This window comes from Eublepharis macularius, chromosome 6, assembly GCF_028583425.1.
Source record: "Eublepharis macularius isolate TG4126 chromosome 6, MPM_Emac_v1.0, whole genome shotgun sequence".
Classification (NCBI taxonomy): Eukaryota; Metazoa; Chordata; class Lepidosauria; order Squamata; family Eublepharidae; genus Eublepharis; species Eublepharis macularius.
Window position 1 is genome coordinate 86084798 of NC_072795.1, and position 17631 is coordinate 86102428.

The window sequence follows — 17631 nt, forward strand, 5'->3', positions numbered from 1 at the left end:
TTGCCAGTCCTGGCCCTGTTCCAAAGTAAACTGATGGCAGTTTGTCCATCATTAATATCAAAACTTCCAGGAACAACTGACTGTCATATGAAGTTAAAAAAAAAGATGATGTGGACTAAAGAATCCATTGAGGTACAAAGCAATAGCCATGTTGTGCATGGGGCTGGAAAGATACTTTCAATACTTTCAATGTTTTAGTGGCAGACATAGGAGAAGGTGGCTAAACAACATCCTGTTGAGTATTTGCTCTACTGTGGTTTCCCATTTTTGCTTAGGCAGCAAAGCCAAATTTACTAAAAAAAAAAAAAAAAAGTTAACTAAATTCCACAGCCAGGGAACTGTGAAAAAGTCAGAGCTCAGGGGATTTCAGCTACCAGTGCTTGACTATGCGGATGTGGAATCACAGGCTACTACCGTATAAGCTTTCAATTCGGCTGAAAAGATGCTGACTATCCTAAAACCTAACCACAGAAACTCGTTCTCAAGCACTGCACAATTCAGAAAAGCCTTGCTTATGACCACAGTCCATCAAAGATATTTAGCGTAATGATTAATCACAGATGAATTGTCCTTTTGTTTCTTTGCTGGTACTTCAGAACCTTTTCTACTATTATAGCCACTATTATAAGAATGAAATGGACTGTCTGAAATAAATGCATTTCCTGTGGTCCTTATGCAAATCTGGACAAAGTTTTTATCAAGGCACCTTGTTCAAGTCACAGAACGGCCACTAAAATATATGGACACGTAACCATTTCTCACAATTAGTTCTACTGTACGCTTCCAAGAATACCTTTTTAAATTTGCAATCTCAGTGGAAAAGTTTTTATAAGAAGGCAGACAGCTGGCCAAAGTAAGCGACATTGTGGGCTTAAATTGAAACTAATTTGCATGAAAATGTACATGCTGAGAGAGCCTGGGAAATGCCACAGGGCAAGGAAGCTCAACTTAAGAACAAAATGAGTATCTTTTGACAACTTATATAAAGCTTAAGGTTAATGAAGGACAAAACAAAAAGGTGGCCAGAACAGCTCTCATATAACAACATTCCAGCAAAAGAATATGCAGTGCAGACTATCTGATAATACATTAGTGGATAAAAAGACAGAATGATATTGGAGGGAAATGTATGGGAACATAGTTTGGGGTTTAGTTCACTGAACAGTTGTTTTGAAAACAGAATACTAGAAAGATTTCATCTAAGCCCCAACTGCACTGTAATTCTAATACACATCCACAGCCACATGGGAGTTATTCCCTCGGAAGGTTCAAGTTATACAGTCCAAACTTATACTACCAACTGAAGCACAGGAGTCCCAGTATCACGTCAGAAATAATGGGGTCATCTTTGATGAGGGCCAGTGAAGATTTTTGGGGCCCTCAGCAAGATGCTGTCCAGCAGGACTCCTTCCATGCACAGCTGTGATGCAGACAGGGTGCAGGCAAGCAAATGGGCAGATGTTGGTCCTAGGTGCCTCTGTTTCTTGTACAACTGCTACCAGGAGAAGCAACTGCTGCCACTCAGTTGCTTGCCTCCTGTCAGTTCCTGGCAGGTAGATCCCTCAGTCCCTCTCCAGTGAACACACATTGGTTCCAATAGAAAAAGTTTTATTCAGGAGTTTACAGATCAGGTCTGATCTCTGTCATAGAGCTCGGTAGAAGTGACAGTTCAAAACAACAGGTCAATATTATACTTGAGTTTTCCTGTGCTCCAGCAACGGTTACATTTTGGCGCGCAGGATTACACTGGTTCTGTAAGAACCTATTATATTTATGGCTAAGCAGTAAGTACACAATACTGAATTCCCAGCATCTGGGCAAAGTAACAACGGCAAGCATTTGGAGTCTCCAAGGTAGTTTCTAGCTCGGAGATGCATAGTTTTGTAAGACAACAGGAGGCCCATCCTGGCTGGAGGAATAACAGTTATAATATGAAAAGAACATGGCTACTGAGAATACAGCAGGTTAAACATCAGACATTCAATGTACTGTGGCATCAGTGACAGAACAAATAAACAAACATGGCATGGATATACAGAGACATGACACCTCCCCCCACTCCCAGGTGGGTGGCTGCTGCTCCTAGCACCTTTCATTGCTTGCACAAAGAGTGGCATACAGCATCATCTACTATCTGCCCTCTGACTCTAGCAGAGGACAGAAGAATAGGGGGTGTGCACAACAAAGGAGAGAGGGGTGTTGAAAGTCCAGAGAGATCTGATCCCACCACCACTATCACCTCCAAAGGAAGTATACTGGCCGCAATTGTTTCTTCAAAACAGTGGCAGGCCTTCACAAGTCTATCAAGTTGCTTGGAAGCTGCCCTACAATGCTACCCCTGACGCTGACCCCATCTATAAGGCAATGAATGTTGTTGGAAGGTTGTTCACGATAAAAATCTTCATTCCCATACCTGCAGACCCTGAAGTCCATCTTTTTTGGGATTTACCCTTATTATTAGATTGTTAAGTAGTGTTATATAACATGGTAAATTTATTAACTTTCAGTCAGTGATGTAGGGTGCTACAACTATAACTCAAAAGTATAACTACTATTGAAAAAGAAAATTATGGGAATGAGAATATAATCAAGTCCATTGGAAGTAGCTACTAGGTTAAAAGTAACTGCTAAGGTTGAAGTATTTCTCTTATTCTTGCAGCTCTTTACCAAACGTTTACTATCTTGAATGCTTTTTGTTGTTCCAAGGAATTCAAATTCAGAAAACTGTATTTAACACTAACAATATTTGCCAAAAGCTGTGTCAGCACACATCCAAAGCAATTATGGGAACAGTATCATTTTTAGACAGAAAAGGCAGATTACCACTAAAAATGCATTTTGTCAGGATAATATTCTGTCTTGCTCAGCAGTTGGTAGCACATTCTGAACCACTATTGCACTTTAAATGGAACTTCTTACCGAGTACTAAACTGGAAGGAAGAATTTCTAGGCAAGCCAAGAGAAAACTTTACAAAAGGATTAACAGACAAAAATTTAAGGCAGGATCAGAGGATGTGAAATTGGGATCTAGGTAAGAAGACAGATTCTAAGTTAAAGTCAAGGGTGTAACAGTTACCAGCCAAGGTACTACAGAGTTTGAGACTCTTCCATAAAAAAACCCTGAAGTGTATATTTATTGTTCATTTTAAAGTGGTATTTGGAACATCTGTAAGAAGAAGAGTCCTCAACAGAAAATATGTTGCACATTCATACCTCACTAAAAACGATGGGTCTATTGTTCCATGTTTTCTTCTTCAGACCCCACCTTACTTGCCTGCCTCAGGATCCTCCTCAGTGTTCATAATAATTACACAATTTGTCACAAGTAATACATGGTAAACTAAGCTCTTGGCCAACCCTCAATAAAATGGCCAGGATCCAAAGAGTTATTTTAGGCAGGTCTAAGGGAGTTTTTATTTTTTTTTCCCTTTGAGCAGAAGATCCTTAGGCAATATCACAAGCTACCGCTTAAAGCTCCCTCAAAAAAAAGTTTTGCTGTATCACATGGGGAATAGCTGTTGAAGGAAATAAAGCTGAGAATAAAACATACCTTGGGCATGCACTACTAGTTGTAAAGGTCTCTGGATCTTGGCCAGTAAGTCTTAAGCGGATAGAGCTGTAAAATGCTTCAGCTCTTGGAACCAAACTGAACAGCATCCAGTACCATTTTGGCCAAGTAAAAGAGAGGAAATCAATGGGAATCTGTAAGTCTGTCATGACCACATAAAATACTCAAGACAGATTGAATTCAGACTTGCTAATAAAGCAACTTGAGACTTACCTTATATCTCATTTTAGGGCACGAATGAATATAAAATCCCATGTAGTAATAGCTTAGGTCAGAAGCTTTTTCATGAAGTTGCCTAGTAAAAGCAATTTCCCTGTAAAAGAAGCAATCATTCTGAATGGATAAAAAGACAATATCGGATAGATATGGTCACAGATGCAAGTAACTCTTATAATAAAGTAAAGCAAGAATTAAATGATCTGAATTTTGGCTTAGATTAAAAGAATTATTACATTTAAGTAATAAATGAGAATAATAAATGCATAGACTGCTCCATATAAAACTCAACAAAAACCACAAACTCTTTAAGTAAGGGAGCCAATTTTGCATTTTGTCTTGCCAAAAGGCTAATCTGAAATTCAAATTGCAAGTGATTCAAGGCACTCTTTTAACAGGTTTCTTGTTAATATTCATGCACTGATGTGCTATAGAAATCTGGTCCAGTCATTGTATCCAAGCAGGCTAAAACAGTGCATGCAACTTGAGAGAATTTAAAACCAACAAGTTTTGAGGAGAAGCTTCTGGTGATTTCTAGCAATTTACATGCAAATAACTATCTAAAAGCAGCAAGTGCTGTTTTCCAAATGTAGTGAGGGCTGTGCTCATCCTATTTGAAATAACATTGCTGTATTTTTTTCTTTTTCATATATTGTCCTGAGGTAATGAGATTCTAGCTGGGGATTTGGAGCTTTCACCCTTTACATTTCTTATTTGGAGAAATCTGCTTTCATCCAAATAAGACGCAAACTCTGCTATGAGTGGGCAAGTGAGACATATACAATTGCCATTAAAAACGTTTTAGTTATAGTAGTATTGCTTCCATCTCTGTTCCTCAGGCTTTGTCTGTTTTGCTGTCTCAAGTATTTGGCAATGTCGAAATATATACATGTAATAAGCTGAAAATGGTGAGTTACTTGTCAGCAAGCAGCCTATGGCTGCTGCTGTGCTGTCAAAGAGCTTTTATGAACATTCTAACTGCTGATGAATAGCCATTTACTAGTGGGAACCCACAAAGACTTGTGGAAGGCATCTCATTTTTCTCTCATCCACTCTGTTACCTTTCCCTTTCTTGCCCCCCACACCCTCTCCCCCTTCTCAACTTCCCACCAACCTTTGTCTGCCCCCCCCCCATTTTCGCCTTTCCCTCTTCCCTTCCCCTGCAGCATCTCTCCTTTGAACCAGCTGTGCAGTGCTGGCTAAGCCAGGCCCAGTTGCATGGTGGGGAATCTGCAACACCATGCAGAGCATTCTTCACTTTTCTCTGCAGTCCCCTTCCCCACACTATTCCTTCTTTCCCTCCTCCTGGCAGCCTCCATATGCTCACCTTTCCCTATGTCTTTCTCTCCTTCAAACCCACTAAACAACTTACCTTTTATCTGCCCCACATTTTCACCTGTATTTCTTAATTTATTTGTATACTGCCTTTCTCCATGATGGAGACCCAAGAGAGCTTACATCATTCTATTTGCCTCCATATTATCCTCAGAACAACCCTGAGAGGTAGATAAGGCTGTGAGTTTGAGACTAGATCACTCTGTGAGCTTCCACAGCTTCTGGGCCTGGCTCCAATGAGTCCTCCCTCAAAGGCCAAAACAGCACTAGAAAGGGTCCTGTCACCTCCCCCTGCCTTTTAAGGACAGAAATCAAGCCTGGAATACTGGATAAGCTGTTATGGCTGCCTAGCAACAGCCATTGAGGGCATCTGGTTAAAGCCAGATGCTCCTTTTAACATTTTAGGTTTTTATCCCCACCACCACCCCAGACTAGGGCATTTTTTCAAGTGCCACTTAGTTAATAGTATATAAGATGGACCACTGAAGACTGTAAGATGACAATACAATAATTCAATTTATTAACACCACGGGTATGTATTCCCAAATCAGAGGAAGTGATTAAACTGGTCAAGTATGTTGGGGGCTGCTGAGATTGCCGGATGCCTTCAGAGGCCCCGTGAGATATTGGTGACATTTGGGTCACCGGGTATCCATCTATTAGACTATAGTATTAGAAGCATTTGTTTGACTAATGGAATTAGTAAGATATAATTTTTTTTACCCTCCTTAATGTTATGTTTTAGATGCTACGCATCAGTGATACTGTGCAAACTTGATGGGTTGGGGAACTTTTACTGTCCTGTTGACTGATCTGATGTAACTATGAAATTGGCCTGGGTTGCCTAGGTCAAGGAGTGAGTGGGATACTGTAGAGGGACTGATATAGACATGTGTGGTTGAATTTAAAGAAATTATTGTGAGCCTGTTGTGGGGATGGGATGGTGCTTATTGTTGAGGGGGCTGGCAGAGGGCTGGGGATCCCAGTACTCTGGGGACAAGGGAGGCATGGTGGTGGAACAAGGTCTAGAGTTAGATGGACATGGAGATATGGTATGGCTTGGTGCCCTTCTAACCTGGGTCCCAACCTGAGAGATGTTGGTTGTGGGGCTAGGAAGATTAGCCCTTCTCTGACACTAATGTTGTGTAATGCCAGGTCCATTAATAATAAGACCAGGACTCTGCATGAGATTTTTGCAGCAACTAATATGGACTTGGGTGAAGGAAGGCAAGATGTTTGCCTTGAAAGAACTGATCCCCTTAGGTTTTTCGGTCCTTCATCAGTCTTGGACAAGTGGCTGGGGGTGAGGAGTGGCGTTGCTCACTCGAGAGTCTGTCTCCTTCAGGCCGCTCCCCACTCCAAAGATCGCTGGCGTTGACTGTGTGGGACTGACGTGGGATGCTGAAGAGAGTTTGGCTAGGTGCTTAGTGTACTGACTGCCTAGCACACCAGCAGATACTGTGACGAGCCTGCTGGAGGTGGTGGCTGAGCCTTGGAGTACCCCTAAGCTTTTGGTTTGGGAGGGTTTCAATGTCCAAGCCAAGGATGCTACCTCCTCACAGACGATGGACCTGGAGTCTTCCATGGCAGCACTGGAACTCTTTTAATTTGTATCAGCACCTATGCATCAAGCAGGCCACGTGCCGAATTTGATCTTTAGGACAGGGATTCAGGTGGACCTGGATGCAGTTGTAGCAGTACAGTGGTCAGACCACTTTGTCCTGAAGGCTCGTCTGAGCGCACTAGATTCCCCCTCATGGATGGCGAGTGCATTTTTGCTCGCCTGCTGAGACTAATGGATCCTACTGTGTTCCAGAATGCTCTGTGGCATCCTAATCCCCATGGTGGTTTGATGAGCTGGTGGAGGATTGGCATGCCCATCTCTCCAAAGCCATCGATGAAATCAGTCCCTGTTACCCTCTACATACCCATGCCCAATTAACCCCTTGATGAGGAGTTACGACAGTTGAAATGGGAGCTGAGATCGCTTGAGCGAGTGTGGAGAAGGGATCATGATGAAGAAGCAGGAACATCTTATAGGACGTTTATGTGAGCCTATGAGATGGCAGTGAAAGCGACTAAGAAGGAGTTCTATGCTGCTTCCATTGTATCCGCAAGCTCACGCCCAGCCCAATTGTTTTGTGTAGTTTGGTCCTTGACCTCCCTCTCTCAGGGAGATTGTCAAATTATAATTTTTTTTAATTAATAAATTTTTATTGGATGGGTCAATATATAGTCAGATTAAAACACAAATAAAATCCATTTCAATTCCCACAAGTGTATTTCCCCACCCCCCTCCCCTCCCCCTTTTCAATGTTGACTTCCAACAGCACTCGAACCCCCCGCTATTAATATTACATTATTTCTATATTATAGTTGTTCTTTTCTTGTTATTAGTAAAGATCTTAACTATATCTTATCTTACTTAGTATCATTAAAACCCTTCAAAAGACCATAATTGTCCCTTAACATCCCATTTCTTTGCCATATATTTTTTCAGCTTTTTCCAATCTTCCAAAAATGTTTTTGGTTCTTGATCCTTCAAGTTTCTTGTTAGTTTGTCCATTTCAGCCATGTACAACAATTTGTTTGTCCATTCTTCAATTTCAGGTATTTCTTCTTTCTTCCAGTATTGAGCATATAATATTCTTGCTGCTGTTATCATATAATATAGCAATTTCTTGTCATTTCTATTAACATCTTCTAAGTGCAAAGATAATAACAGCATTTCTGGATTTTTAACAACATTATACTGGAGTATCAAAGACATCTCAGCACATATTTTAGTCCAAAAGTCTCTAGCCTTACGGCAAGTCCACCACATATGAAATAGAGAACCTTCATGCTCCTTACATTTCCAACACTTATTAGATAGCTGCTTATTAGCTAAGGCTAATTTTTTTGGTGTTAAATACCATCTATATAACATTTTATAGCCATTCTCTCTAATACTGGTACATGTTGATATTTTTAACGTATTTTTCCACAATTGTTCCCATGCTTCCATCATTATTTCATTGTTACAGTTTATTGCCCACTTTACCATTTGTACCTTGACTGTTTCATCTTCTGTGAACCATTTCAATAACAATTTATACATTTTAGAAATTGCTTTATTACTATCTCCTAACAAAAGCTCCTCAAATTCTGAATTCTGAATTCTAAAACCTGTCTTCCGTTGATCTGTATCAAATAGGTCTTTAATTTGCCTATATTGTAACCAACCATATTTAAATGGCATTTGGTTTGAGTTTTACCTCCTTATCTACTACTTCTGTTAAGTCCTTGAGGGTGAGCCATTCTCCTCCTCTATATTCTAGGTTTGGGTTGATCACCTCAGCTGGTATAATCCACAGTGGTTTCTTCTAATCTATACATTTTTTATACTTTAGCCAAGTCAACAATAAATTTCTTCTCAGATAGTGGTGCTGAAACATTGCATCCATTTTGTACTTATCGTACCACATCTATGCATGCCATCCAAAAAGGTTGTTATAGCCTTCCAAAGTTAACAATTTATAATTAGCTAAAGACACCCATTCTTTTAGCCAGACTAGACATATCGCCTCATGGTAAAGTCGAAGATCAGGTAATTGCATTCCACCTCTTTCCTTAACATCACAAAGTACTTTCATCTTTACTCTTGGTTTCTTCCCTGCCCACACAAATTCCGATATTTTCTTCTGCCATTTTTCAAATTGTTTTTTGTCTTTTATGATTGGTATTGTTTGCATTAGGAACATAATTCTAGGCAACACATTCATTTTAACTGTGGCAATCCGACCAAACCACGATCCAAGTTTACTGCCTTCCTTTGAAATAATTTTGCATAATATTTGTAAAAGGCACGCTTAATTGTTTGCTGGTCTTTCAATTCTTTTCCTTCTTCTATTATCTTGTTAATAATTTTCTTCTCCTTTTTCTTCTTCAGTTGCCAGGCTAGGTACTTCCCTGGTTTATTTGCTCCTTCAAATGACTTCTGTTTTAATACCTTTAATTTCCATTCTAATTCCTTGTTACTGATGGCTCTTATTCGTTCCTGCAGTATTTTGATCTCCTGTCTTATTGATTTTTTCCCAGGTTTTTTCTTTAGTTCCTGTTCTTTTTTATACAATTTCTCCTGTATTTCATGCCATTTCTCTTGCTTTCTTTTCTTGTCCTTGTTATTTAGTGAAATTAAATTTCCTCTTATTACTGCTTTATATGTATCCCATACCATCTGGATTGAAACTTCATTGTTATTATTTATTCGAAAAAAATTGCTTTGTCTCCTCCCTCAAATACTTCAAATTTTCTTGATCTTGTAATAGATCTTCGTTTATTCTCCATCTTACTTTCCTCCAACCCATTATCGCTTTCCATAGTATTGGATTGTGGTCTGAATGCACCCTTGGCAAAATTTCCACTTTTTTTTGTCCATAGATCTAGTTCTTTTGATGTCCAAATCATGTCTATTCTTGAAAATGATGAATGCCTCGTGGAGTAGTATGTAAAATCTTTGCCTTTAGGATTTTCTTTTCTCCACACATCCTCAAGTTGTTCTTGCTGGACTAATTCAAAAAATATTTTTGGTAACTTCCCAGATTTCTTGTTACCTCCATTTATATTCCTGTCTATTTGTAAGTCCACGCCACCATTAAAGTCTCCAGCCATTATCATCCGGTCATATGAGTCTTGATCCAATATGTCCATTATTTCTCCGAAAAACTGGTCTTTTGCACCATTGGGTGCATAAAGACCTATTATCAATTTTTTTTTAGCATTTACATTAATTTCCACAGCCACATACCTTCCATTCTGATCTTGAAAAATTAATTTGGAGTCTATAGCCTCTTTAATATAAATCACTACTCCTTTTTTCTTTTGCTTGGATGATGTTATATATTCTTTTCCTAGTTGTTTGTTTTTTAAATATTTAATGTCTTGATCCTTGATATGTGTCTTTTCACTCATGCCCCTGTGTTCTCTAGTGGCAGAAAAGTTCCAATTTTAATGTATGCTGATGATGCTGTTCTTTTATCTCAGACCAAAGTTGGCTTGAAGCGAGCTTTAGAAAAATTTAATGATCAATGTAACATTGAATTGTTAACAATTAATTTCTCTAAAACCAAAATTGTTCGTTTTGGCAGCTCATTTAGGAAATATATCTGGAATATGAAAGGAAATGTCATAGATCAAATTAAGAACTTTCAGTATTTAGGCATAACTTTTTCCTATAATGCCAAATTCTCAGCACATCTGACCTCATCAGCCACTTCAGCAGAGAGAAGTGCAAATGCCATCCTTAAATTGTTTAGAAGGAAAGGCGCTGGCTTTCTCCCTATGGCCTTAAAAACTTACCAGGCAAAATCTTTGGCCCAACTTTTGTATGGCTCACAAATTGGACTCTCTGCCAATCTTAAGATTCTTGAAACAGTCCAATCAAAATTTCTTAGATCTCTATTTGGTGCTCCCAAGAGTACATCTAATGTAATACTTAGACAAGAGGCAGGATTACCCAGAGTTGAATTAAAAGTATGGGAACAGGCAATATTCCTCTGGCTGAAAATTCATTATAATCCAAAAGGAATGATAACTCATCTCCTAGCTGCGAACCCTTATCCACCTTGGTTCACACAAATCTTTAACAAGATCAAGCAAATTGGCCTAAATCCTGAAGATCTTTTTAATGGAACCCTGAATATGGCAAAAACAGCTATTACTCAGAGGCTTCTTGATATTGAACTTCAAAATGAAGAAGCTTCACTTCCCAAGAACTTCAGGTGCTTAAAATCTTGGCCTAATTTTTCAGCTGCCCCATATTTATCCAGTATTACCCATGAGTCCTACAGATGGGCATTTTCTAGAGCCCGGTTTGAGGCATTGCCTTCAGCTGTATTGTACGGCAAATTCTGGCAGATACCAATGCATGAGCGCTTATGTCCATGCATGGACAATATGGTGGAATCGGTTACTCACATACTTTTATTCTGTGAATTTTATTGTGAAGAACGGTCTCGCCTCATACTACCTCTTTTGTCTAAATTCATCCCTTTGCAATCCTATTTGGAATTTAGACCAGAAGTTCTGCGCAAATTTCTTTTAGAAGATTCTCAGAGCTCAGTAACCTATGCTGTGGCCAAATTCTGCTCTTTAGCTATCAGAAAACGTAAACTTCTCTTAGTGGAAAAAACATTATAATTTTTTTTTCTATTTTCATTATTGTTATTCCATTTTCACTCTTATCCCTTTATGCCTGTGGTTTTCCTGTATTGATAATATTGATTTATTGCTTGTAATCATATTGTTTTATATTGCTGGCTTTATATTTATATTGCTGGATTGGATTGGATATGTGTCTTTTGTAAACAAATTATATTGCAATTTTGTTTTTTTAGCCAATGAAATATTGTTTTTCTCTTTTGGGGTGAGTTTAGTCCATTTACATTCCATGATAGTAATTTGTATTCCATTATGTTACATTCTTAATGGTCTGGGGAAATCCTCTGCATTTTCCTCAAAAAACTTTTCCATCTGCTCTCTTGTCTTGATAATAACTCTTAAACCTTTATAGTAAAAACTTAGTCCTTCTGGTATCTCCCATCTGTATCTGATGTCCTTTTCTCTCAGTTTCTGGGTCAACTCTCTCTATTTTTTCCTTTCTTGGAGAAACCTTTTTGGCATCTTTTTCATTATCTTGATTCTATTTCCCTCCACTGTTAAGGGATTTTCAAAATGCCTTTTGATAATATCCTCTTTCATTCTTTTTGTTACTAATTGCACAATAATATCTCTTGGTATCTTCTTTTGTTGTGCATAAGCTGAATTAATTCTATATACCGGATCCATATTTGCTATTATTTCCTCTGTTTCTTTGTCTAAGAATTCTGCCAGAATTTCTATCATTTGTTCCTGTACAGTTTGTGTATCCGATTCCTGCACGCCCCGAAATCTAAGTTGCCTCTCCATCACCTTACATTCCATCATTGCCATTCTTTCTTGCATCACTTGGTTTTCCTGCTTCATATTCACCACTATATCCTTAGTCTTTTGCTCTACCTCTTCAACTTTGTTGTTAGTTGCTTGCAATTCCTTTTTTATTCCGTCAATGTTTTTTGCCAGTCCCGCTACTTCAGCCTTAATAGTATCTTTCATATCTTTTAAATCTTTTGCAAGCATTTCCTGCATTTTTGTAGCAGCTCTTTGTGATTCTCCGTAACTTTTTTTTCTAATCCTTCAATCGCTGCATCTACTGAGGCTTGCCATTCTTTATCTGCTTTTTTCCCTGCCATTGTGGGACTCGGCTTCGTGCCTCCCCACGTATCTGCTCTTTTCCTTAAATCCGTTTTGACTTCTTTTATTCTTCTCTTCTTTCAATATTTTTAAATGTCTCTTTTTTGGCAGTTAAAAATAGTTTCTCTTAATTCCAAAATGTCGGGCATTTTTTCTCTATGGTTTCTCTGGCACTTCTCTATGGTTACTGGCTTTGCTTCATACCTCACTTAAAATGGCGTGCTTCCTGTTCTTGTAATCCTTGTAGCCTCTCCAGTGTTTCCTTTGTTTTGCTTCCGGGTCTTCCTTCTTCCAGTCGGTCTTCTTACTTCCTGCTCTCTGCTGTCCTCTCTAGGCACCAAGTTGTCTCCTCGCCTGTTTACTTCCCGTCTCACGATGTTTCCCCTAGTCCACACCTCCTCTCTCATGCTGGCTATCTCTCTTCTAACCGCAAGTATGTATAAACAATATTTCTTTTCGCTTTTTTAGTCCTTAAAACTTCACCAGCGCCCAAAAATTTTACTCAGCAATTGTTCCTTGTCGTTTACTCTGTTAAATTCTGTCCTTTTGAAATTTTTATCTTGATCTTTTCACTGCTGTTTTAATTTACAGTTTGATAATGATCTTTACCTTGAGACGATTCTGTGGGTTGTCTGTGCTGTTTCTTTCGCTTATAGTTGGTTAAAGCTGTTACTGAAGCTTGGTTTCTGACGATCTTAAGCCAATTAAATGACTCCTGAGGTGCTGCAGAGATAGTAGCTCGCACTTCTCCGAGGGGACCTCAAGGTGGTGGGGAGAATCCTTGATTCAGAACCCACCCCCCCTCACCGAGATCACACTCTCTCGGGGATGCGTAGCATTCAAGCCCAACTTCTCCCTGAAGTTGGGTTGGTAGCAGGCATTCAGTGCCTCGCTTTCCAGAAAAACTGTGCCTCGGACAGCCCAGATCTCTAGGCTCCTTCAGATCACCATTAATCCCAAACTGGAAGTCCTTGTCAAATTATAAATTTGAATATTAGTTGTAAGACTTTTGAGAGCTATTTGCGGGTAGGGTCTTGTCTCTCTGCCGTGACCTTCCATCCACAGTTGATACAGTAATGGAACTCAAGGCCCTTTGGCCATCTTTTGGTTCTGTTTTCGATCAGTTCAGTCTACTCTCCTTGGACAAGGTTGACAGGATCCTGCAGGTGGTGAGGCCCGCCACGTTCCCCCTGGACCCTTGCCCGTCATGGCTGGTAAAGGCCAGTGCTGACAGGCTTCAAGCTCCATTGGAGGCCATTGTTAATCTCTCCTTAAGCTCTGGGGTCTTTCCTGGAGCATTAAAGGAGGCGGTGGTGTGGCCTCTCCTGAAGGAACCATCTTTGGACCCCTCTGACTTGGTTTAGAACCTCCTGTTTCTGGGTAAGGTGATTGAGCAGGCAGTAATGGAACAACTGCAGGTATTCCTGAAGGATTCCTCTATCCTGGACCCATTCCAGTCTGGTTTCCACCCTGGTCACGGGGTGGAGACGGCATTGGTCACCCTCACAGACAATCTCTACAGGCACCTGGATCAAGGTGGGTCAGTATTGCTGATATTGCTGGATCTTACAGTGGTGTTTGACACAGTCAACTGCGACCTATTGGCCCACTGCCTCGCTGATGTGGGGATACATAGGACAGCCTTGCAGTGGCTGATCTCTTTTCTCCATGGTTGGGGACAGAGGGTAGTACTTGGGGAGCAGCTGTCACCATGCCACTCCTTGGTATGTGGTGTACCACTAGAGGCAATACTCTCCCTGATGCTATTTAACATCTGTATGTGCCCCCTCTCCCAGCTGGTGTGGAGTTTCGGTCTGGGTTGCCATCAGTACACTGATGACACTCAGCTTTATCTGCTGATTGATGGCCGGCTGGACTCCGTCCTGGATAATCTGTATAGGGCTTTGGAGGCCATGACTGGGTGGTTAAAACAGAGTCGACTGAAGTTGACCCCTGTGAAGATGGAGGTCCTGCATCTGGACTGCTGGTTATCAGGTTTGGGCACTTCTTGAGCTGGTGCCAACAGTAAAGAGTCTGGGCATAATTCTGGATGCTTCCTTGTCAATGCGGCAGTTGCCAGGTCTGCCAGGTAACTTGCCCCCTACCTGTCGACCTGCAATCTAGCGATAGTGATCCATGCAACAGTCACCTCCAGGCTGGATTATTGTAACTCACTCTATGCTGGGCTGCCTTTGTATCTGCTCTGGAAGTTACAGCTGGTACAGAATGTGGTGACGCGAGTCCTGACCAGAACTTCTTTCTGGTCATGTATTACACCTGTTCTGTGCCAGCTGCACTGGCTCCCAGTGGAGTTCAAGGCTTTAGTTCTGATTTTTAAGGCTCTTAGTGGACAGGGACCGACATACCTACGGGACCACCTCTCGCCCTATATTCCTCCGAGGCTGCTTCAATCAGCAGACAGACAACTACTGGTGATCCCTGGCTGCAAGGAGGTTCACCTTGCCTCAATCAGGGCCAGAGCTTTTTCAGTCCTGGCACCTACCTGGTGGAACTCTCTCTGTGGAGGCTCGGTCTCAACAAGATCTATTATAATTTTGCTGGGCCTGTAAGACTGAGATGTTCCACCAGGCTTATGGGGTCGAGGCAGATAAACCATCAAACCGACCCCTCCCAGTGGGGCAGGGGATATGATCCCAACCCTGCACTGATTACATTTTAACCACTTTGCCCTGCAGGCTCAAGGTGTTGAGATGTAGGGTGCAATATGAGCTGCCTTTTATGCTTAATACAGTGTCATATGACTGCTACTAATGTTTTTAATTGTTTTATATATTCATGTTGTAATCTGCTCTGAGCCCACTTGCGGGGAGAGCAGATTATAAATTAAATTAATACAAATAAAAAAATAAATGTTGAATATTATATTTTTGTATTGGTTTTAGCTGTTGTGATTGTTGTGAATAGCTTTCAGATCTTGGCTGAAGAGAAGTGGTATAAAAATTGAATAAATAAATATGTGAAAGATGGGTTTTGACCATGTCAGTTCTGTTGGCTTCTCGTAAGTGGGAGGGGAAACAGATTTTAAAAGCAGCAGCAAGAGACTCTTTGGGGTGGGGGCACAGGAAGGAGAAGGATTTCAGGACAACTGTGGGAGGGGTGCTATCAACCACTTCCTTGCCATGCCCTGAATAAACATCTGTCATCAAATTGATTGGTGAGTCCAGCATGTTCTTGGAGGAGAAAAGGGGCCTAGCATCTCAACCCCTGCCTCACCAACCAGGGGCCCAGAGCTCCAAATTACCTGGGTACCACCTGGCCCTGCCACACATTGATTTAAATATACTTTTGGTAACTTTTTATTAAATCTTTTCAAAATAATGTCACTGATTGTAAGATAATGTACTAGATTCTCTTTTTGTCTTCTCATAGAACTGTAAAACACAGCTGATAATCCAGTTCATTAACCCTGCTACTTTTCCCTGCAGAAAAGGGTTACTCTAATACTATTATAAATGAGGTCTCATTTTCAAAACTCCAGGGTCTCTTCCAAGTCCATGATTACTTAATACTGGCATTCCCTGTCAGCTCAGTATCATCCAAACCACAAAATGCCACAAGCTGGGAGTGGACGTGAACTCCACATACCACACCAAGGTGCCAGCTACACACCAAGGTTATTCGAGCAAGAATAGAAAGTCACAAATGTCCAGCAATGTTGTGCTCCTGTTCACCTCCCCCCACCCCCCGGGGCCCTGCAGCAGCAGGCAACGTCCTCAGGCCCTGCAGTGCCACCTCTGTCAGTACATCAGCTGCAGGTGTACTCTACAGAGCCCCAGGCTACCTTCACCATTGGGACAGCAGCTGCTGATGCTCAGACACAACTCTGGGCAACAGCCTCCAGCACCCAGCTGACTCACCCTTCTCCTGCAGTTGCCCAGGCAGCTCAACCTCAGCCATGCCTCCAGGAGGTTGTTGGCAGCATGAGCCAGGCAGGCACAGGCCCCAAGCTGCCAAGGAAGCCACTGGAGAAGCTCCAGAAGCAGCAGGGGCAAGGCAGGCAGCGAACAGAGCAAACGCCCTGCCCTGGGCTGAGATAGAGTGGGCGGAGTCATCAATATATGGGCTTTATGACATTAGGAAGTTTTCTTACAAGGTCAGAAAATTGTCATCTTGTCAACAAAGCCACTAATGTTCTTGGATTGTATTTCCACGTTATAAATTTATAACATACTTCATCATTATACACTACAATTGGTAGAAAATGTGAGAGGTTCACCCATTTTTAAGTAGTGTATAACGCACAATATTCCTTGAAGTGCTTAACAGGAATAGTACAACCAAATGCTAGCAAGGCTTTTTGGACCCTCTGACTAAAATTGGTAACAGCTTGCATGATATCAAGTTCCTTTGCTACTTCCTAAAAGTTCTCTATTCGTAGCATTCTTTAACTTGTAACACCACATTGGGAGTTCATATTTATGGCCTCTCATGCATGGTTTGAAAAGCTTATTTCTTAGCTATCTGACCAATAAATGTGTACCAAGGCTATATAAAGAAACTAAAAGCACTTTAGGGCAGTCTAATATTACTTATCAAGTAAAAAAAATAAAATAGCTGTTTTGCAGCACTGTTTATGGAACGATGCATTCTATTTGTAGTCAGTCAGATGTGAAAAATGATCACCTATGTACTGACCAGTTCTAACAGGGTGGGGAAGAAACTTCATGCTTAGATATTCATGTATGACAGTGAAAATAAAAAGATGAGAACTGGATGAGAGAGAGGAGTTTGGATTCAGAAGGTACAGGTTCAAATTCTCTTCTCAGTGCTACGAAGTAGGGCAAATCATTGTGTCACAGCTTTAATCTACCTCACAGCCAAGGTGAAGAATTTTACAGCACTTTGCTCACTGAAAGGTGCAATGAATTGGTTACTATAAGACACATTTAAGAAAAACAGGTTGCTTACCTGTAATTAAAGTTCTTCATTAAATGGCTATCTGTGCAGTCCCACATATTGGTTCTGCACTTGCACAGAAGCAGCTTCAGAAAATTATAGAGCTGCAGGAAACAACTAGCAAATTCTGCCCCTGGAGGAGAGCTTTGCCTTTTCCACACATGCCAAAAAGGAGAGGCAAGTGCCTTTTCAGTCAGTTCCTTCTTACCTCAGGGCCAGCTCTCCAAGTGTCAACAGAAGAGAGGAGAAGGAGGACAAGTTGTGTGATGGCACAGATGACTACTCAAAGAACACTAATCACAACTACTGAAAACCAGTGCAGT

The 17631-nt window shown here is 40.8% G+C and overlaps 1 protein-coding gene across 7 annotated transcripts in view; it reads right to left on the reverse strand.

The window, feature by feature from the left end:
- ATE1 (arginyltransferase 1) overlaps nt 1-17631 on the reverse strand; it is a 114549-nt gene that overhangs the window by 49158 nt on the left and 47760 nt on the right. For 6 of the 7 annotated variants that reach the window (XM_054983030.1, XM_054983034.1, XM_054983031.1 and 3 more), the window contains one exon: nt 3782-3881. The exons of the other annotated variant lie outside the window; for it this stretch is intronic. In XM_054983030.1, the coding sequence (XP_054839005.1) occupies nt 3782-3881 (100 nt within the window). The remainder of the gene's footprint in view (nt 1-3781; nt 3882-17631) is intronic. 7 annotated transcript variants of the gene reach the window in all.